Here is a 23,270-nt window from a genome sequence, read left to right as displayed (position 1 = left end):
TGTCCACTATTGCGCTAGTCACTTTAGCATGGAATACCAACTAGCCCGGTCTCACACCCTGCCACGACACAGGGACAGTTTGCTCAACTCTTGCGCCGTGACTTTTGTGTCAAGGTAAAAACCAACATATACATGCATATGTCTTAATACTTAAGCACATCTAGATTTGCAGCTGCGGCGGTAGCCCATGAGTGCGCATTGAAAAGTCGCTAGTGAAATAATTGTGTGCGCCTGAACGAATTCGATAGGGCAAAATCAAAATCCGTCCACGACGAGGTCTCTAGTAGATGCTGTGCGATGTTCGGACGTTAACAATGTGTGCCGACAGAAGAAAGGCTGTCCCGAAGTGCTTCTGACGGTTAGACTAGCTTCTTTACTCCGTAGAATGAAAAAAAAAAGAAAATGAAAAGGAAAATAAAAAAAAACAAGAAAAAAAAAGAACCGCATCAAAAGCCCAGAATCAACCATTGCTCGTCGCGACTAAACGCTCTTAGGATGACGAGTAATTTCCAGGCGACGAGCGAATACACTTTATCAAGAACACTGATAACGCCGGCGGGACAAGCATTGTGGCGAAGTTCAATGTGCAGGGATAGCTTTTGTTTTTTTTAATTTTTGTTTGGTTGACGTCATCACGCGTCACCGCGGGAAGTTTGAAAAGTTGAAGGTCAGTACGCCACGTGGTGGCACTCATGCGAACTAAACCCTTGTGTCCAGAAAAGCTGGATACGACCACGCCGATGCCCAGTCAGGTCGGAAACGGCAGACACGGACATGTGCGTACGTTCAAGATGAGCGATTAATTTGCTGCTAAGTAAAGAATTGCCTTCACTCGCCAGTAGGCTGACGTGCGTTATACGGCGCTGTGCTGCATGCTACTAGCACGCGCGAAATTTTGGCGCTGCAGTCGCATGCCCACATGTTCGCAAGCGTTGGTCACGTGACGTCGGTTCTGCGTCGGCGACCAGCTTTTCGGCGCTATATACTCGGGAATTCCCGTATCTGTCCGCGCACGTCTCGGCGGGCGAAGCAGCGCGAGTTCGTGCAGATTCGGCCTACAGCTCTTCCTGGTACGTTTTCTTTTTCTTTTCTTTTTTTTCGCTCTGCACGATCGGCGGAAATGGCTATCAGCTTGTCGATCGATCCACTCGCCTTCGCCACCTTTCTCGTATCGATGACCGGCTGCACCATACTCGCAATACACCACTGCCGTCTGGAGTGTGCTCTTATACGCACATATACCCACAGCAAAAAAAAAAAAAAAAAAAAAAAGGGACACGCGGAAAAGAAAGCCGAGAAACAAAGCATGGCACAAACGAAGGTACACGCAGGTGTGCCCCCCTCCCCCCCCCTCCCTTATATATACGCTGCCCGTATAAATATACACTCGCTCGCGAGACGCGTCTCGATATTCGTGCGAGGCGTGTACACGGATATTTTTGGCTCTTCAGGGAAATGCACGCTCGGTCTGTTTATTGTTACTGCGGCCGTGCGGGTCTGCCGTCTTGCACATATATATATACGGTAGTGCACGGCACCACAGCGTCAAAAGTTACAGTACGCAGGACCCGAGAGAGAGAGAGAGAGAGAGAGAGAGAGAGAGAGAGACGAGTATCTCCGCAGCCTTGTTGGTTATTCGGATTTCCAGCCTCTATAGTAGCGTAGTATATATGCGAACAACGTATATACTGTGGTGTTGCAGTATAGTGTGGTTATTGCTGGCTATACGTTCGCAACGTATCTCAGGACTCTCAGTAAAGTTTTTCCATCCATCCATACGTTCGCAAACTGCGTGGTATAATTATGTTTTCTCAGATGCCATGGTCCGTACGCTTTTGACGCCGACTGCATTTCCGTTCATCTCTCTCTCTCTCTCTCTCTCTATTTTGTTTCTTTGATTTGTCCTCTCAAACGTCGTGCAAGGAATGTGACTCGACTATAGTATTTGTGCTTTTACTAGCAGCTAGCTAGTATGCGTAGCAGTCGTATAGTACCAATGCCAGCAGTAGCAGTTGCAGCGGCAGCTATAGTATACTTGGGCTTGTACTACTACGTTAGTACATAGTCGCGGTCGTAATTCAGTCGCAGTAGCAGTAAGCGCAGCAGCACTTAGTATAAGGGTCAGTATGATCGAGACACACGAATGGTATAGATTTATACTTCCGCATGCTCTCTTGTTTGTTGTCTATTGTTCACGCCTATATATTGTTGCCATTCCGCGGAAGTACGGAACGAGGCCTCGCGGAAGCTGGTCACGGTATCACGGAACGCGCTATTGTCTCGCTGTTTCCGGCTCCTTGGTTTACTTCCGACTGAATGCACAATCGCCGATGATCGCCCTCTACGACTACTGACGCGCTCCGCGGCTGCTGAACACATTTAATGCAACAGCATTTTGCAGGGCCGCGAGCGCCCGTTGTCCGTGACGACGCAAAACTCGGCGTGCCCGATCCCCCCTGCATGTACACTGTCAAATAATTTTCACTCTTAAAGAAAGGCTATAAATTGATCTATACCTCTCATCCTCACACGTTTTCTGGGTGCAAGTGCGCGAGTTATAGATCAATTTACGCCCTTTTGTGGTTTTAAAGGTGTAAATTATTTTCGGTGTATAATGCCTCCAAAGGCGTGGGTGTTGGGCCGGACCGTTATGCCAGCGCACGATAATGCGCGTGTGCGCGTCGCCGCAGGGGGTGTAATGGGACAGGGACGCCGACAACGTCGAAATAATCGGGGTGGTTAATCACGCTCTGCGATTCGGTACTACAGTCGTTTTGCTGTTGCCTTAGTGGTAGCCGAGCTATATGTATACTGACAGTGGTGCGTATACCAACCGCTGTGGTGTACATAGATATTGGCGGTCGAAACAAGAGAGAGAGAGAGAGAGAGAGAGAGAGGTCTCACTGGTATAGTCGGACACAGGCTGTGTTCCAACACTCGTCGCATACTGTATGGACGGCTAAATAAACAGCTATAATCCGAGGAAGCGACCAAGTCTCTTATCGAATTCCCCGAAGCCGGCGACAAAGGGCCGCGACGATAGCGTCGAAGTCAAAACCCATAGAGGATACAGTACTTTTCTGTGTCCGAACAAGATGGTGGCTGAGCGCAACTTCGAAACTGGCCGAGATGGTCGCGCCTGCGCACAAGTGAAACGTACAGTCACGCGTGTTTTTTTGGACAGCGCGCGCAAAGTCCGGTGTGAGACTTCTGCCGAGATGGTCGCGCCTGTGCGCAAGAGAAACGCACAGTCACGCATTTTTGGACAGCGCGCGCAAATTCCGGTGTGAGTCTTGCGCGGCCGCACAAATTGGGTGTACAGCTTCCGCAGCATTACCTCTACGTGTGGAACGAGGGTGCAGTAGTCTTTTTTTTTTTTTGTAGGAAACTGAATGGCTGCACAACCAGTATGGCGGAAGAAGGCTTTCAGAACGGCGAGCGGATGCGATCCCGTCCAACGTCCGTGAGGCGGCGTCAAGCGTAGAAGGCGGAGAGAGAGAGAGAGAGAGAGAGAGAGAGAGAGAGATGAAAGCAGAAGGGGATGGGGCAGTAAAGAAGCGTGGCTGGGGCGCGTGGGAAAAAATCTCCGCACGCTCCGTTATTAAACGCAAGCGCATACAACCGCGGCTCCTGCTGCCGTGACGCGGCGAGGCGCTTGAGCGGTGCGTTGGTTCGCCGCCGCGGTGATGGGAGGGTTGCGTTCCGCATACGTGGCTCGAGGGAGCGACTGGCGGGCTGGGAAAGCGAGAGAGTTTGGGCGAGAAGGTTCCGAACCGACGGCGGCGTCTTTTTTGTTCCTGTTTGCCCAGCGCGCCCTCCGCCAGCGACGACGCACTTTTTCCTCTTTTCTCCTTTCGTGGTAATTTTGTTTTCCTTGATCATGTTTCTTTTTTGTTGTTGTCTCCGTTCGTCTATCGCTCGCCGCCGCCTACTATTTATTAGACGCAACTCGCCACATAGGAGAGGCGTGCAGGTGGAACTGTAGTACCCTTGCGCGATGAATGGTGCGGAGCGTATATGTTTAGTTACATCGTGGCTAGAAGAGCGACACCGCTGCACTCTTGCGTAATTTCAAAGTCCTCCCGTGCATGCATGACTGTATACAGACACTGTGTTGCACTACGGTCTGAAGGCGCGAGCTGGTTGGAGTAAGGCAACGTCTCTGAGGGGAACAGTGCCAAAGACGGGGAAAGCAAGTCGCAACACACACACACACACACACACAAACACACACACACACACACACACACACACACACACACACACACACACACACACACACACACACACACACACACACACACACACACACACACACACACACACACACACACACACACACACAGTACTGAGTGCCGTGTGCATCGTTGTCTCACCGTTCGTCATTAGTCACGCAGCCTTCGACTTCAACAGCCCTACTTGAAGACATTAGAAACACCACTCACCGTCCCCATATACCCAACTTTATATACATCGCACATGTGCTATTGTTAAACTAGTATTTCCGCTGCGTACATATTTGTACCATGCATGAAATATGCTTTCATGCAACAGCCGGGCGTATGTTATATTTGTCAAAGGAATGGCTGAATAAAAAGTATAATCGCCATGCTTACCTAATGACTCATTGTCAACTACTCATATTTGAGTTCTGAGCTGCTAAGACCGTATATTCATGCGCCTATCTGCCTCGAAGGAGTAGGGGTGATGAGCCTAAAATGTGGCAAGTACCCAAAACTGCGGGATATGGGCTAATAATCGGGTGCTTTTATAGAAGACACACAGGTAATAACTACGGGAATGAAGCTATGAGCTAGAAACGGTAAAAACTGGGAAGAAAAGAACAGTGCGGTATTGAGTAATAGAGCAGGTGCAGGAACAATTGCGTGTAAAACACATGGAAAGAAGATTTATTGAACAATTCGGACCCAGAATAATTTCCGAGAAGTATAGCAGAGACACCACGGAAAGAAAAAAAGAACGTTAACGCGGTAAACGTTTATTTCTAGCTTGAAGGAAATCGCAGACAGCGTCAAACGCATCCCCCGTCGCCAAAACCTATGGTGCCGAGGCGCTCAAGGTAGAATAACACCAATACACTTAAGGTTCTAATCAGGGTTTAACGATGTGGAACAGCCTTTGTCATTGAATACCAAATCAATAACAAAGTAAATAGAACACAAAGCACTGAGCAAGGTTATATCGAAAAAAAAAAGGCGTTTAGATTGCACGCAAGGTTCCCCGTCGGGGAGCCGAAACGTCTTTTATTTGAATACCTTGGTCGGCGCTGCGTGTTTTATTGACTATGCTCTTCCCGTCAGACCCATCGATTTCATAAATCAATAACGGGCATGCTCTCCACCACGTAAGCATGCATACAAACACAAGTTTCGTCCTCGCGCGAAGGGCATTTAGGTCTTCCGAGAGAAGAAGCCTTCTCAGAACGGTCCATATACCGATACCATGTAACTCCCACAAATGGCCAGCTTTACGCAAGACGACAGTGATCCCGACGACGCAGAATGCCTTTAAATGTCACCGAGCACGAAAGGACAGAGAAGTGCGAAATCCCCCCTCTCCGAGTTTTGCGGGCAGGCATCCAGAGGCCATTTATCTAATCCAGCCTGGCGAACGGCTCATAATCCCTCGCTCTGGGCCATCGAGGCGCATTCTTGGCGGCTTAGACATCGAGATTGAGAGAGAGAGAGAGAGAGAGAGAGAGAGGAGGAAGGGGAGGGAGGTGAGAACGAGAAATGTCGGTCAGCAGCTCGCCAGAAGCTGTGCATTCATGCCGACACAAAAGCGATCCGAAGGGCGGCACGCGCCTACAGATGGTGCGCGCTTGGGCTGCCGAACAGCAAGAATGTACAGGCTGCGGCGGGATTCCGGTGGGAATTAACAGCGCCGAATAAACAAAAGCAACAAAAGCAAACGAAAAAAAGAAACGCGTGGCGGCTCTTGCACAAGGCGTCGTCGTCGACCCCGGCACCAGTTTGTCGAGGCGCGCCCTCGTCCTTAGAAGCCCCCGGTCTCCACGAATGCCTCTTGTCAACGGCATCGCTCTCGTCAGCGGTGTTTGACTGGAATAAAATCAGCGCGCTCCCTCACACGTACTCGCGCTGACAAACACGCTTAAAGGAAACCGAAGGCCACGCACAACCGAGATCGACGTCGGAATGGAAAATGACAGGTTGAACGTTAAGAGATAGGGAGACAGCGGTGAAGATAAGGATGCCGCTGGCTGATATATCAAGCGGAGCTGAGGACGAAGAAATAAATGTAGTTGGGCAGGCCGGTGGCCTTTATAGCAGACGACACAGATGTTTAGTGACCAGCAAAATGCAGTCGTTGCTGGCAGCTAGATGGATTATGTGGTGTGATGGAATTAGGAAAGTATACATATATATGAATATAGCGCAGGACCGCGATAAACTAAGATCGCGTGTCGGTGAATCTAAGGGCATTCAGAATCTTGTAATAGAGTAACTAAGCGTTGCTGCTAACATAAGCGAGCTTCATCGATGATAAGGCATTGAGCTAATCATCACTTCCACACCTGGTTATTCTACCGTTATAGCTCTAACGCCGGCTTTAATCCGCTTTGTAGCACGTCCGGAGCGCTCTCAATCCACCACCCGAATATGCCGTAAGTATAGGCGTATATAGCTATACATAGTATAGCTATATACTATGTATAGCTATAGTATAGTATAGTATAGTATAGTATAGTATAGTATAGTATAGCACGTGACGTCACATCTGCTGCTGTCGTCTGCTTCCGGTACCTTCCGCCATCGTGGGAAACCTTATCAACAGACGCGCGCATATGCCTATAGGTTCTCCAACATGGCGCCGCCGTAAACCAGAAGTCGCGGAGTATCATTGAATGACGTACGTGCATACTGTGTATATACTAAAGCGTGGCACATGCAGACGATATGAGCGCGTGCTATGGCATTCTCGTATATATCGTACGCCGTATAGTCTTCGTCTCGTCTTTTCGCGCTGACCCCAAGTATTCCCGTACATGTAGCCAATGCCGACGATAAAAGGAAGATGCGGCAGCGGAGACAAATATAAGTATAAAGCCGCTCCCCATCAGCGCCCTCGGTGTTTATGGTACCATCTGGGTCGGGCTCGAGTGTTCCGAAGGCGAAAAAGAAAGCAGAAAAGTGCTCAAGGACGGTGGCTACATACACACCCCAGGCGAAGCGGAAGCGTTCCGTCCTTTCAAGGCTCCGACGTTGTCGGTGTTTGCTTCTCGATTGTTCCGCGGAACGCCCGCGTCGTAAAGATAGTTAAGACCGCGCGTCGCGGAAGGCCTCGCTCGCCAAAAAGGCGGCGAAAGACAAGCGAGCGTTCGGGTCGAGCCCGGTTTTCACGCGTGAGAAGAGCCGGGCGAATAATCACCACGAAGTTTACACGTACTGCACCGCCATATGTCACCCGAGACCACCGTTAACAGCAGCTTTGCTCGACATGTTCCAACAGAGCATGCAGAAGCAGACGAAGGACGGACAGAAAGGCGTCTGCTTCGATCGTCTGCTTCTGCGTGCTGTTCAAACGACATGGATATATCGCCAACTTTAGCCCGTCCCCACAGTTTACCAAGTCGTCGGTCACGTGCTGCCCCTTCTCCGACGTCGGCTGCGCGACTTTTGAGAGAAATCACTCCAAACTTCACGATAGTGACTCAGTATGCGGTCGCGGGTAGGGTGCTTTGACACGTGCCTTCTGCTCGAATTCGCGAGAAGCGTTTCAGAGTCAGAAAGTTAAATGCGAGTTTGTAAACTACTTCATGGCTGCTAACACACCGAAAAAGAAGTGTGGAGGCTTGTGGGGAGGGCGATGCACTGCTTTGGAAAACGTGCCAAAACCACGAGACACGGGGGGGGGGGGGACTCCGAATTAATTCTGACCACATGGCAGTACCATACACCTGGTTCTTTAGCCTGCACCTCAAAAGGCACGCTACGCGAACGTTTTCGCATTTAGTCTACCATCGACATGCGGCCGCCGTGGCCGGGATCGAACCCTCGAGCTGAGCAGCGCATTGCCATATATAGGCGCTGCTGGGGTCCAGCAGCGAGTCTGTGCATGGTAGTCTTCTACGTCTCTGCGCCTATGTTGTTTTCGCGCTCTTGATTTTAGCATTGGCGAACGAAGCTAGTGCCCCGAAATTCTGTGTCCATCGCGAAGCTTGCCCTCGTTGACCGACTGTTGATTACTTAAAATTATAGCACGAAGGACGGCCTACCCTTATGCCGTAGCGCTCCAGTGATCAGCAGAGCTGTGCAGATTCGTTAGTTATTAGCGTAACTTGGAGGGACAGACACTAAAGAGTAGGGAGCGTTGGAAAGTCATGTGTCTGAATGAAATAAATATTTAAAAACATCTAAACATGGGCGGCGATGCCATTCAGAAGTACCCCACCCTAGCTCGCTTAGAAATTACGAATTTTGGCTGCATTTCCACGGGTCTAGTTAATTGTACGGTTGGTATGAAGAAGGACCGCAATGTATAAATGCGCGTAAAAATGTTTTGGAATAATTGTTCTGGAACAAGTATACACCCCAAAGGGTGCAAGCGTTTCAAGAGTGAAGGCGCTTTTCACCGGACGTTCTGCAGCAAGGCCCTGAAAGGGACCAGCGCTGCCTCCTGAAACGCCGGAGAGAAAACCTACTGCACGGCTGCGATCCGTTGTCCAGACGACGACTCCTCCCTTCCATGAAACATCTAGAGCGACACAAGTCCCTTTAACCGCGGCAATGGCAGTGCATGCTTCATGACGGCCGACGTAGCACTTGTAAAATTAGGTTTGGATAGTCTTTAGACAATATTGTGGGATCTCTCGTTTGAGCTACAGCAAACAATATCGATAAAAAGTGTAAGGCAATAATACTGTCTATTAGACTTTATAGAAATTTGTGTAGAGGCATCCAATACACGACAATTGACGAAAAGTGAGACAAGAGATCCTTACAGTGTTGTAGACGTGTCTATAAGATTTGTCTCTAGACAATATGCTATAGAAAGTCCAAGGTCGTAAGTCCTTAGACTGTCTACAGACTAGTCTGTAATACTTGTCTATGCACGGTGCATGAAATTTGTTCAGAGATGCCATATTAACCTTATAGACAAATGTGAACGGACTTTCTATAGACTGCCGAAAGAAATCTTACGAGATCGTCGCCTCAGAGCCGACTTATGTTCAAACCGCACACCGCACCGCACGCGTGCGGTCGTACGGAAAACGCCCGTCTCGCGCAGAGGGGCACAAGTTTCGGTTTACGCTGCTCTATGCGGAGTTCACTGCAAACTGAAATTTATGCAACCTTGTGCGACATACGCACTTTCTTTTCTTTTTGCACGCCCGCACGCGTGCGGCAGGTGTGTGGTGCGGCGTGCGAAGACAGCCATTATGGCAGCGGCAATGGCGACGCGATGCACTTCAACCGCCCGCAATTGCCTCCTTGAGTGAAATGCTATGCATATTCTTGGTTGAGGTTATATTTGAGTGAAATCAAATTCTCGTTCCTTGTTTTTTTTTTCTATAGAATAGCTTCGCATTCTTTTTCCGTGACACAAGTATTCACGTGGTTTCGGATAGAATTAAATTTTGTTTTTATGTTATATATCCGCTTCATTACTAGATTGGCATGTTCATTATAACAGTGAAAAAAAAAACACATCGATGCCTATCGAGTGTACAGTCGAGACTGGCGCTTCTCTTTACTATAGCTGTAGGTTCACTATAACGAGATTCTACCATAACTCTCTCTCTCTCTCTCTCTCTCTCTCTCTCTCTATATATATATATATATATATATATATATATATATATATATATATATATATCCCTCCAACCTCCGTATAGACACTATCGCGCGCCAGACTTCTACGAATTTTCGTATCAGAAATACTCAATATCTACGGGGACGCAAAACCTTTGTTGCAAAAATCTACGGGCGAAGCCAGAGCACCTCTGCGACCCGGTCACGCTGTCATCCCAATATACGGCCACGGTATAATGAAACGCGACAACACGTGGCCGTTATTTCTCTTCTTCTTGTATACACCGCCCTCGCGCACATGCTGTTTTCTTTCTTTCTTTTTTTTGCGACGTCTGTAGCGCGCGAGTGCCTTTATATTCACAAGCCCCGCTGTTGCCCATAGGCTCGGCCCACCTGGCACACACACGCACGCCGTCCGCGCCGACCTAACCTTTCAGACGCCCGCGTATTCTCGGCACGTACTTGACCCACAAGCGTTGCGGACAAGACGACGCGGCGCGGCGCGCGAACGGTGCGAAACGCGCGAGCATATGGCAGAGGCGCGGCGCCGCGCGCGCGAGATACCGAAGTGTAGGAAGCGCGTGCGAGCTAGAACTCGTGCCGGAAAGCTGCGACGCTTGTTTTTGACAATTTAATGCACCGTGGCCTCCGAGATCACCCACGCGCGAGAAAGGCGCGCGGGGGTGATCTCGGAGGCCATGCATGCGCAACTGTAGACCTTTTTTTACCCGCTGTGTGGCAGCAGCGCGTTCGGGAGGGACCCCAGATCTGCAGCTTCCTGCGCTGCATGTTTGACCGTCAAGTTAGCCAAGAGACAAATAAGTATTTTGGCGCACAGCATATGCTGTAGGAACATATTCTCGATGTGTTCAGATGTAAGGAACGTGCGCGATGTTTCGAGCTCATATATGGGCTCTTTGTTGTTGTTGAACATGACAACTCACTTGTCGAATTACGCTCCAACGGGTCAGCAGAACTGGTACCAGCTGGAGAGTTCTCTAAATCTAGTTCTATAAAACTTGTGTTGTTCCAGAGGGCTTAACCGGAAGTCCTCCCGGAACTCTCTTTGTAAGCATAAAAAGGAATTACAAACAAGCTCCTACCAAGAAGCCCTTTACCTTTGAAATAGATCCGCGCATACACTGCTCTGCTAATGTATGCTGCTAGGCTAATCGCAAAATAAAAGCTAGTTGTCTCAAGCTAAAACATTATCTATGGCTCAGCAACGATATCACCATCACCCATAAAGGTTGCACTACACGTTTAGGTTGCGCCCTGAAATCAATGACACACAACACCGATCTGTAGGAAAAAAAAAGAAACAGTTGTTTTAAACGCGCTAAAGCATTTGATGTCAGGCGAATAAGCGAATCGAATCGGATGGCATATCTGTGCAAATTGTGTTTCAGTTGGACAAGGCACATATAAGCTTGTAATTCTTACGTTGTCAGCAACTACGTATTTGCAAGGCAAAGTTTATCGTAAAGCGAGAGGAACGGAGCATTTCATTCTTCCATGCAGACGATACGATACCAGACGATATCGTACCCCCAAGCTACGGCAAACAATACCTTGCTTCTGTCCAGTTACGTGGCACTTGCATATTTTTAAATCTCAGTGGACGATAGTCGGAGCACGCTGTGTAACTTGCGCACTATATACTTCCGAGAACAGCCTCTATTTTAAGGTGTCGAACCCGGGGCTGTCCTCGTGTCCGGGTGGAGGAGAAACGCCGCCCCTATACCGCCGCGCCATCACTCATGTCAGAGCGCCCATCAATCCCGCTTATTGTTTTTCTCTCCCACAGCTTACAAAAGCGGCGCGCGGTGACCCACTTGCGAGTCCGCCGCGTCTGGTGTGGTACGAAAGCGCCTTGTACAAGGCGCTTTCGTACCACACCAGACGCGGCGGACGTCACGTGACTCTTTTATGGACTGTCGCGGACGTCCCCCACGGACAAGGACGTTCTTATTCCTCGAGCCTATCGGTCCAGACGCACATTACACGAGTCGCGTCCGTTTCTTATCGAAGTCCTTGTCGGCACGGCCGCCGTCATGTATTTAACCCTGTAATGCCCAATGCATCGTATATATGTCACCCTGAGTTTGATATGCCTCAATATGATGGTTTATGCGTGGGCCCCAAGGTTAACGCAACATCCGTGATAGCACTTTCTTTATATGCTGAAGGAATGCTCCACTTGTGGAGAGTTTGGACAATCAGCAACAGTTGAAGCTTGTTATAACAGGCGCACTTGACACGATAAGTGACCTTTGTTATATGCGATATTCGTTATAAGCATATATTCGCCACATAGTTTTATAAGCGATAAACGTTTTATATCTACTTCGTTATATCCTACAATTCCTTATATCCATGTTGGTTATACTGATGTCCGAGTTTACTATTATTTACTATACCAATTACGTTATAACTCGCATACTCTTTCGCTTCACTGTTCTTTTGTACGAATTTGCACTATCCGTGACCAGAAATATAGGTGAACAATTACTTTGTTCCAGTTTTCGTTGATGTGGAAACCCGAACAGTAAAGACAGACGTACTGGAGAATGAACTCAAAAAAAGAAAAAAAAACGAAGTCATTGAAAGTATAATCTCACTACTGACATTCAGGCGGTTTCCACTTGTGCTTTTCTTTTGCATTAAAGCGAAGTTCCAAGCGTTTCAAATCCCAGGAAAGATATAGAGGTAAGCTTGAGAGCTTCCTAAATGTGTTCTTTTACAATACCCCTTTCTACGAACCAATTTCGGCACGTAATCAAAAGCTGGATGCTTCATGACGTCACAAGACAGTCTCCCTCTCTCTCTCTCTCTATTCTTCCGCCTGTGAGTGCAGCGCGTAGGAACGCGCGACGCACCATAGTTTTTTCTTTTTTTTAATCAGCAATGACATCTCGCCTAGCCTTCTTTCTGCAGATGTCACCAAAGTTTGTTGCCTGTCATGACGCCGCCATGATGTTGATGACGTCAGGTCCGACATTTCGAAACTATAACATTGATGTCCAATTGAAACATTTGTTTCCAAACTTTCGTACCTGTTAAGTGGGAGACAAGTGGTAAGTTTCCTACAACTTCTCTACAACGCGTGAGTACTCCTTTAAAGAAAAAATCCCTTTAGCCGATTCCCATTGAAAGAGCCGCTGCTCTTTATGCCAAGGAGCCGGCACGCTTTTATCTCCACAAATAAAGTCCTCGTAAATACCTACAGACGTACTCAGACTTACGGTCAATTTTCTTTCTTTTTACCGCGGTAGAGCATCTACTTATATCTGTTTGCGCTGCTTCTCTGCACACTCACGCCCCGTCCCTCAAACTTAACGACATTCCTTGCGGACAAGGACCGCCGCAACCCTTTGTGTCGCCGCCTTGAAGAGCTGTCGTCTGCTTCCTTCGTGGTCGTCCTTGACGGGTACTACAGCTCTGCAGGAATGCCTCGTACTTAATAGCGGCACGTAAGGCATCACCACCGGCCGAACGTTTCTAAATCAACCTATCACCTCTCTGACCTCTTGCAAACAACCTGCGACAGAGCAGTTTGCCAGCACTTTGCCAGCACACATCTTGGCGACAGGTGTGGCTTCTCATAAACATTTCTCAGTTTGTGTGCATAATTTCTGTACACTTTTTATAGACAAACTCATCATGCCGAGCAGACTGCGCACGTAGTCTATATGCATACATTGGTTAAAAAATATGCGTGCGAAGGCTTAAATTCAGAGGCTGTAATCAATTTTCCACAGACTTCGCGGTATAACCCCTGCTGAAATGAAGTGTCGTGATTGTACCGCCAGCAAAAAAGCATGACGCGGCAAGGCACATATGTACACGACGCCGAGAAGCAGCTGCGCTGTGTTACGAGGCCTTGTTTTGAGAGAATCGAATTCCCATGGTATACGTCATACCCGGGGAGCAGGTCAGCCTTTTGAAAGCCCAGTCATCCGTTCGCTTCCGCAAAGTCCTTATTCGCCTCCCATATTTTTTGCGAAGACTGTCTCGGGAGGCACAGCAGGAGTTGCATTTAAACTAACTCTTGCCCTCGGAACTCATGTATGTATGTATGTATGTATGTATGTATGTATGTATGTGTGTGTGTGTGTGTGTGTGTGTGTGTGTGTGTGTGTGTGTGTGTGTGTGTATGTATGTATGCATGCATGCAAAAGTGCAACTGTCAAGTGCCGCAAGCTGACTACACGGCGTACCAGCGGTCACGCAGCCTGTGGTTCTTCTTGCGATTTAATTATCGTGCGCTTTACAGCTACGCTGTAAGTGTCAAGTAGCTGCTTGCCCGCCGGCGGCGGCAAGATAATGTAAACTGTCAACTGCAGGTCAACTGTCCTTCACATTGATTAATTTTCACCACTTCCATATATACCGGTACATTAAAGTGTCGGTTAAAGAGACGGTGACGACCTCACGTCGATTTCAATCTAGCTTCACTGTTTGTTGAACTCTACATTATTATTTTATTTCTTTGTGAAGTGAGCAGAGAAAGTTAAAGACTTAGAGAGCATTGACACTTGGAATAGTAGGTTTTGTGCGCCTATTTGACAATACTGAGGCTGGACAATACGATGACGCAGTTCGTAATATTCGCTTACGCTGGCGGTTATTCAGTCCAACTGCCGCAAACATAGACGTCAATGCTTTTCTTTTTACGCCTTTAACTTTGTTATGTTAGATAAGACTGCAGTATAAATGAAATGAAGCTTTCGTTGAGCAGGGTATAATTAAACGCGTGCACAGAAGTGTAGTACGGGCTGACATTTTGTGCTAAAACTGTACCGATATATTATTATTGTTATGTTGATACAACACACCGGTATATGCTTAAAACACCGGCACGGAGCACACGCCCTTAGTAAAATTAAATTAAATTCTGGGGCTTTACGTGCAAAAACCACAGTACGATCATGAGGTACGTACGCCGTAGTGGGGAACACAGGAACTTTAATTTCGACCATCTGGAGTTCTTTACCATACATCCAAAGCACGACACACGGGCGTTTCTACATTTTGTGCCCAGCGAAATGCTGCCGGGATTCGATCCCGCGACCTCGGGCTTAGCAGTGCAACGCCAAGGCCACTCACTATACCACGCCCTTAGAAAAAGTCGTAATAATAGATGTGTTGTCTTTCTGCTGACACTTTGTTGCCTTCAACAGAGAGGGATTCTGTTGAGATGCAACACCTTGCTAAGGGCGGTGCATGAGTGAACACAAAAGAGGGAACGCCAGATTCAAGTCTTAACACCGGCAGTAGGACTTTTCTTATTTCTGCGTTGAAATAAACTAAGTTCACTGAAGTTTCATTCTACGAATTAAATATTGATGTCGCATATAGCAGCGATCGAAATTGCGCATTGCACACTTGCACAAATCGGTGTTCGAACAGAGCGTCATCTTTCAGACTAGTGCAGTCTGTACTTGCTTCTACTAACGTTTACAGATGTACATATTATATCAGCGTGTTAAAGCCTGGAATGAAGTAAGCAAAATAACATGCAAGAATAACAAATGCAGGGCTCTAACAAGAACATCTACACGTAAGCTCGCAATTAATCGGAAAGCACTCGAACGGACAAGTAGATGTGGCGTTGTATATTCTAAATAGCTAAGTTACAGCTGCTCCTCCAGAAGTGTTAACAAAGGTAAAGAAAAAAAAAAAAGAACCACCGTCACGGCTAACAAAAGAATGACGCAACAAGACCTGCTGCGAGGGCGCAGAGTGCTTGCGCAACGCAGCGGTCGAAGAGCGAGGCTCAGGCGATCGTGTCACGCAAAACGCGCTCGCTAACGACCCCGTCAGCGACGGTCTATATACACTAACGAGGGTAACATCGACCGTTAACGAAGGCTGAATGAAAATAACAGCCGTCTGGCGAAAGAAGGCCTAGCTAGCACTCCGCTAAGCCTGCCCGCTCACAGTCAAGAGGCCACGAGAGCTCCACAGACCGTGTAACAAAAGCATTCGAGCAGGCACTCTGGAGAAAGAAACAGCTGTCGTTTTTACCACACGAAGAGACCTCGCGTTCAAAAAACTCCACGGTTTCTGCGTCGCCCATTACGGCAGACGCGTATTAGAGGTGATGCAGCTGGCATGCCATGCCTGGCTACTTATGGCATTCAATTTGTGCTCGCTCGAGCGGGCATGTGTGCTTGCGTGTTCGGCGGCTAAGTTTGCGGGGAACGATGCACTGGTTTTGTTGCTCCCGAAAGTTTATCGGGTTGTCGAAGAAAATAAAAGTGCGCAAAGGCGCCATGAGGCGGATGGACGTCCGAGTGGTGCATTCAGCTCAAGATTTCAGTATACCAAGCTGCGCGTACCAAATTACACTGCACCCTGTCCCTGTATCCGCTTGTGCGCTCAAAAACACAGTTCCCGACTTGACGGAGACGAGCACGATTCCAAACATACACACTTCGCATTAAAAAAAGAAAGGCTCCTAACATAGTTGACGTCGCGGAAACGAGCCAACGTAATTGGCCCAGTGCAATCATACAGTATCATTTGAGTCGGACAATCCCTTATAAAGATAGTAACTGAAAATCTTGTCTTCCTATTGAATATTCGTTGTAGGTAATCGATTTTAGATTGAGAAACATGAATATCCCGCGCGATTTCTGCAGGGGCCAGCGACAAAATGTGGCATTAACTTAACAGTTAATGACAACATTTTCAAGTGGTTAACGTGAGAATCGATGATAATTGCGTACTTTCTGAAGTTTGCCAGCGCGAATCACGCATCACCGAAAAGAAGATATGATCGTTACTTGGATTGTTTCTCATATAGTATTGCAAAAAAAAAAAAAAAAAAAAAAAAAAAACGGCACGGACGTAAGAGAAGAAGACACACCGTTCGCTTGGTGTGTCTTCTTCTTTTATGTCCGTGTCGTTTTTTTTTTTTTTTTGCGAAATATTACTTGAGTAATGGATTACCAACTTGCCGGAAATGCTGCTCTCATTGGATAGTTTATTTGCGTGCCTGATCAAAAGTAGAGTGGATACAGAGTACTCGACAGGTGGATGGTGCCACAATGTGTTAACAGCATTTGCCAGAAAATAATAATAACAATAATAATAATAATAATAATAATAATAATAATAATAATAATAATAATAATAATAATAATAATAATAATAATAAGAAAGCATGGTGATCGATCTGATTTCTCTGTGCCTCACAGTGCCGATGTCCTCAAAGCGGGTCGAAAGCTCTTTGCTTCCGCAAACGCTGCATCTGCGCAGTCATTAAACATTTAATTACAAAATGGACTTCCGTTCGCACAGGTGTTTGAAAATGTGTCACCGTAAAAAGAAAGATGTTTACAAGTCCTTCTGTAATCGCCGTTCTATATGGGACGTAGCGTTTCCTACAAAAAAATTACTAAAGCAAAATTAGGCGTGCATTGAATGATGGGACAGTTCGTACATCTGCTTATAAGCTTATTCCCAACTTCGGCAGGCGCTGTGACTTTGCAAATTGATCGTACATATCTAACAAAATATGGTGTTATAAATGCAGCTATACGCGACGATTATGCGGGTGATTAGTCATGGTTTTTAGGAAAACATGATGGCTCGAGAATTTCGGTCACTAAAGACAGACGAAGCGTAATCAATAAAGCCTACTCCTAATCCGCATGTCAGCTGAATGAACGACGACAGAAACAAACGAATCTTTCATCTTAGTCAGCGCTGTTTCTGGGGCATATTACCTACAGTCGTCGGCGAAAAGCGTAGAGAGAGAACAATGGCAACACGCGCTTGAGAGCTCGGAGTACAGGGCCGATTAGGCTGCAGATCAGACGCTGACGTCATCGAGAAATCCGCGACCGTTATACAGGATTTTATCAGTCGCACTAGCGCCGGCGTTTCGAATACATCGGGAACGTTTGAACACAGATGCAAATGTGTGAATTCTACTCGAACGAATGACAGCACGTTGTTATCCGCTCGACGAATAAACGTCCGTGTCGCGCCATTACGATTTTTGAAGACAAATTGAAAACACATTAAAGGTCACACGTTTGTTTACCTATGCATGTTTATCTTGGTTCAAGAGAGATAAACCACTCCAGGCCGGCGCATCTTCCGACACTTTAGATGAAAGTATTCGTTGAGAAACGACGCTGTTTGTACGATACATGTCGCACAACCGTCGACCGCTTTTCTTGACGCTTCGTCACAACGCAGCACGGTCCAGCTGTCTCGCACCTACGCGCGCACACAACACAGAACATGCAGTCGCAAAACGAAACAGCTGTCATCCCAGAAGTCCAAACGGTTTGTGCAGTTAAAGAAAAAAATACAACGCAGGAACCCGTTCGTTACGCGCAAGCTGCGTCTCTCTCCCACGCCTCTGAATATCTCCACGGACACAAAAGGAACTGCCGTTACCGCACTTAAGCCTGGGATACATGGAGCGAAAAGCCGGCGTCCAGGCGGCGAAAAACGCCCGGCGTCGAACGCTCGCCCCTCGGCGTCCAAAAATTTGACTCCCGCCGGCTATCCGGACCGATCGGAAAAACCGACGCCCGGCGATCGACGCCGGCGGAAGTGGCGGGAGCGCCTCTCGTGCTCACCAGGAGTCGCGACGATCGATCACCCACAGACTTCCGGTAGCCGCCGAACGTTTTTGTGTGTTTTTCCTTTTTAGCTGGTGCCTCCGTGGGAGCGTCCGTCGCGCGGCCGCGCTGGAGCGACGGAATGTAGGCGTTTGCGCTTGTTTGGACGCGCACTTTTGGTCTCTCTGCGCGTCAAAAGGACACCATCGATCGTTACAGCCGAATATTGAATCTTTCAGAGCATTAAATGAAGAGTACAAATTTGTGTATACATATTTTTCGTCTACAAACTTAAGTGACGTGCTCACGTACGAAAGAGATAATTATGTATGCGGTACCAAGAATTACCAAGCCTTTCAAAAATTGCAATTACTGTGAAATATCCTGCTTAAAACCTTTATTCTGCATAAGTGTTGACTATTACTCAAAATGCAGGCAAATGAGTGACAGCAAAGGTAAACTTTGCCCATTTTTACAACGTCAAATTGCAGTAAACTCGGCGGACTCCAATAAGTACATCATAGAAGTAAAAAAAAAAAAAAGAATTGGTGCCGATGTGCTCAATAACATTTCCTCGTTTTAAGAAGTTAACTTTCGTCGGGGTTGATGGGGTATTAAACTCTTTGAAATCAAATCACTGGTGACGCCAGCGTCACTATAACCGTCGCGTGGGTGCTATGAGCTAGCACTGGCTAATCTGAACAATATTTCGTCTTTTCGCAACTCTTGGTGGTGCTTGATCACACAGATTGCGTTCTTTTCTTTTCCAAGTAGCAGGCTTCTATTCATACTCTGGAACATCGGGGAAGATTGTTAATGGCACCGCATCGTTTTTCGACTGAGGCACATCGCGTGGCATATCGACTGGCTATAGCACGCTTCGAAGTGTCGCTCGCAGATTACAGTGGCATCATCCAAATATTTGTCACCACCTTTGATGTTTCGGCCCCGTTGTTGCAGCATCTCATTTTTAGTGCTGCGAAAAAGACTATGTCGTTGTGCAATACTCGTGCTCAGGCACCACTCTCTCCTGTCGGTGCCCGCACACTGAAAATATCTTGCACTTATCGTGTCTGAGAAGACAGAGCGCTCAACGCGTACGGTGACGCACAGAAACAACCCACTATTATTAATGCAACCGCTGCCAAGAGTTATTTGCAAAAATGGCCGGTAGCAAGAATGAGAAAAGAAATTAAACGTACGAAAGCAAATTAAAAAAAATGCGTACACTAAATAAAGTAACTTTTATAAATTGCTGACTTCCGCGTCACAGCTTGCACATGCTGCTGTCGGCGTACCTACGGAAAAGGCGACGCTAGCAAAGATAGCATACAAAGGGACAACTGAAACTGCTACGCTAAAAGCCTAATGAAATCCAGAAGGGTACACGGCAAGCTGTATGCCCTGAGGTGAGCGGCAGACGAAACTAATGAGACACATATGGTGACGCACGGCACCGGGGAGCGTCCAAGGAGCGCACATGTGAAGATACCGAAGGATTCTGCTTCCACGTGAAATGCCGAAAGGCGTGAGAATAGTTTACAGAGAAAGCGGGTGTTCCAGACAAGCCAAGCGTTGGTACGAAGAGAAAGCGCCCACTCGGTATACGGTTGTCGCGGATACAAGAGGTGCGCGGATCCGAGTGCTCTAGGGACAGCACTGTAACCATGGCAAAGTCATCGAAAGCAGCGAGACTAGAATATAATGATAAGCTCATTTCAGCAGTGCAAATACGTGGCATAATTTGGGATTGTGGTCGCCAGGACTACAAGGACCAGCGAAAGAAAGCTGCGGCATGGGCAGAGATCATCGCCGATATCGGAACCGATCCGGAAGGTAAGTTCACAATGTTGGCACTGATGAAAACAAATTTATATGCGGAAGTGATCACCCGATGATACCACCCAGACGGCGCAAAGCCAGCCCGCTAAAATGCTTGCAGCTAAATGAAATGTGTAGAAATCGTTCGTAAGCGCCTCTATGAAACTTTTTTCGAAGTTGTTTAGTCAGTAACAATAAATAATACAATAAAAATTCCGCTTATTCTTTTTTTGTTATCCTGAAACACATTCGTAAAGTCTGGCAACAATGCGGCGGGCGCGCGGCGGCGTCCGCTCGTTTGTCGCTGCATGTAAGCGAAGCCAGCGAACCGCCGGCGTCGTCCCGCCGCGTCTATTTCCGCCGCGCGATGTTCGCCGTGAAAGGACGCTCCATGTATCCCGCGCTTTACGCGGCGACATCATCTCTTCATAAGGTCAGCCAATCGAAAGCGTTCGGTGACAGCGACATTTACACCGGCGTCGCGAATGGTCTTCGTTACACGCGATGTGGAGGCGATCGGCATGCGTGCACAAAAGTGCACGCAAATAACACCCGTAGAATTCGACGGGGTGCACGAGGAAGCGGCGAAACGGCGATTCGTCGCAGCTTCTTTCTGACCCTCCGAGGACGACCACGAAAGCCAAAAAAGAAAAAAAAAACGAAAAAGAAACTCACCGGAGTAGTTGTCGAAAGCCGTGGGAACGTACTCCGTGGGGTAGCCGTTGGTGGTGTAGCTGACGACGAGGCTGGTCTTGCCCACCGCTCCGTCGCCCACGAGAACACACTTGACGGAGCAGACGCAGCTCGAACCGTCGCCGGCCGCAGCGGACCCGCCGTTGGCCAACGTCGCCTTCATCTCCGGTGTTAACAAGCTCGCCGACTGCTGGTCTCGCGCCAGTGGAGGCATCGCGGCCAATTTCCTGTGTGTGTGCACGACGGCGTCCCTCCTCCCCGCACGCGGCGAACCGCCGCGGCCAATTGCGGTCGGGCGGCCCCCGGTCGAAAAAAACACCAATTCAGAGGACGCCGCGCTCGCGGCCCACTGACACTCCTCGGGGAACGCACAAAACACGGCTCGAGCGGCCACCACCGCCGCCGACGAGGCAGTGACACGCGCGATCGGCCGCCCAAAACAACGCGAGAACCTTGTCGAGCGGGCCGAGCGAAACGGCCGTGACTCCGGTTAGGCCTACGGCGCTCCTCGGCGCGCCGAAGACGACGGCCGTCGCCGCTGCTGCTTCGATATCGGCGTGCGCCGGCGAAAGGGCCGCATGACAACACCGGCCGAGCGCGCCGGATCGTCAAGGGGGGACGTGTGGGTGCCGTCCGGTGGCGTAGAAGCAGGAAACAAGCGGCCGCCCGCGACGACCGGAAAGACGCGAACGTGACTTGACCACCGTAGAGGCAGGCAGAAGGAGCACTCCACCGTACCCGCCGACCGAGTCCTGCGCCGGTCAAAACAGACGACTGGGGAGAGCAGCGAGGGAGCCGCTGTCGCAGCGCTCGAACAGCAGCTGCCGTCCTTTTGTCGTCTGCTGCCGCTGCGCGAAGTTGCGCGATGTGGCCGCCGTAAAATTTGTGGCGCCGTCGTCGTGCCCCAGTGTGGCCAGGGTGGTACAGTTTTTTCCTTCCAAATTCGGAATGCACTGTCAGAATTAAAAGCAGGGTTATGTATGTAAGTAAATTTGCTTACGTTGTTATTGTAACTAGGCGAGTGATTGTTATGAATTTTTTTCACATATTGCCGTCTGTATATTGTTTCTTACCAATGCATTACATTTAAATAATGATAAACTGAAACTGAAACTGAAAGAAAGAAAATGCAAATAGCGAATTACCTGCCATCTAGAGACTACACCTAGAAGCGTGCAAGCTTTTTGTTTGCTTTTAGAACCAAAGATGGCGCCACTTCACTCACTTTTTTTTGCTAGGCGCTTTTAGACAAACATTTGGGGTGACGGGGTTTTGAGAATAGAGGCACAGAAGAAACAACAAAACAAAGGTCGTGCCGAATAAAAGTAAGACCACGTGATTTGTGACGTAGAGCGCGGGTGTTTTGAAAAGAAATCGCCGTAGAATACAAGCTTACTCTGTGCGGGAAGCAGTGCCTGTAAATAACTCCGATTTTGTTGCTATGCTGCACAAGGCTACCTAAACAACATATATGGATCTACCAATGTCTGCAAAGAGGCTGCGTGGGCTGGCTTTGATGTTTTTGCGTAACAACATTTTGGAATTCGGAGAGAAATGTCGCACCACTGCGCGTCCGGTTGTTTTTCGGCTTCCCAGGCGCCCGAGTTTTGGCACGAGGCAAGCATAAAAGCTCAAGTATTCATCTGCCTACAAAATACTTAACAAGAAAAAAAAAAACAAGCAAGGAAGCTAAGGTATCCGCCCGCTTGAACAAGAGCCCAATAGACAGGCAAGGAAGCTGAAGTATTCCTCTGCTTGGAAGACAGAAACAATCAAGGAAACAAGCTGAAGTATTCATGTGCTTGAAAAAGACCCAAACAAACAAACAAACAAACAAACAAACAAACAAGCTCAACTAGTCATCTGCTTGAAAAAAGATGCAAACCAATAAGCGAAGAGGCTTAAGTATTCATAGGCTGAAAAAAAAATGTAAGCAGAAGTCGCAAAGCGAAACACCTCACACGATATGGCGTACTAAAGCTTGGTACTTACGAGTAAACGTTTTCATGCCTGGACGCACTGCTTCGTTGACAAAAGACAGGTTAAGGACAAGGTGGGACAGACAAGGTGACGCGTAATTACTTACAGCTGTCTTATTTTTCGTTCGAGCATATGTGGTTTTTATTTACAGAATTCGAATTATAGAAAGCAATTTGAGAGGAGCAAACCCGACAAAATATAAAGCGGTGCAAATTTACTGTTCAATATGTGTTGTTCTTTATTCTTTTTTCTTGCAGATTCAGCTATGTTTGAAGATATGGTGAATGCCGAATGCCTCATTATGATCTTTGTCTCGGTCGGCTTGCTATTAACCAGCCCTTTCTTACGCTATGAAGCAATGACATAAAGCTTACAATTTTTTCAGGCTGCTTTCTTT

The 23,270-nt window shown here is 47.9% G+C and overlaps 1 protein-coding gene and 1 long non-coding RNA gene across 2 annotated transcripts in view; one reads left to right on the top strand and one right to left on the bottom strand.

Annotated features, from left to right (window-relative positions):
* The window catches only part of LOC126533588 (cell division control protein 42 homolog), a 135,157-nt gene extending 111,890 nt beyond the window's left edge, over positions 1-23,267 (bottom strand). The window contains exon 1 of the mRNA XM_050180753.3: positions 20,876-23,267. Within this exon, the coding sequence (XP_050036710.1) occupies positions 20,876-21,107 (232 nt within the window). The 5' untranslated portion in view covers positions 21,108-23,267. The remainder of the gene's footprint in view (positions 1-20,875) is intronic.
* The window catches only part of LOC129385553 (uncharacterized), a 449,244-nt gene that overhangs the window by 144,209 nt on the left and 281,765 nt on the right, over positions 1-23,270 (top strand). The window lies entirely within an intron of this gene.

This window comes from Dermacentor andersoni, chromosome 7 (assembly GCF_023375885.2).
Source record: "Dermacentor andersoni chromosome 7, qqDerAnde1_hic_scaffold, whole genome shotgun sequence".
Taxonomy (NCBI): Eukaryota; Metazoa; Arthropoda; class Arachnida; order Ixodida; family Ixodidae; genus Dermacentor; species Dermacentor andersoni.
This window is presented reverse-complemented; position numbering and strand designations above follow the sequence as displayed.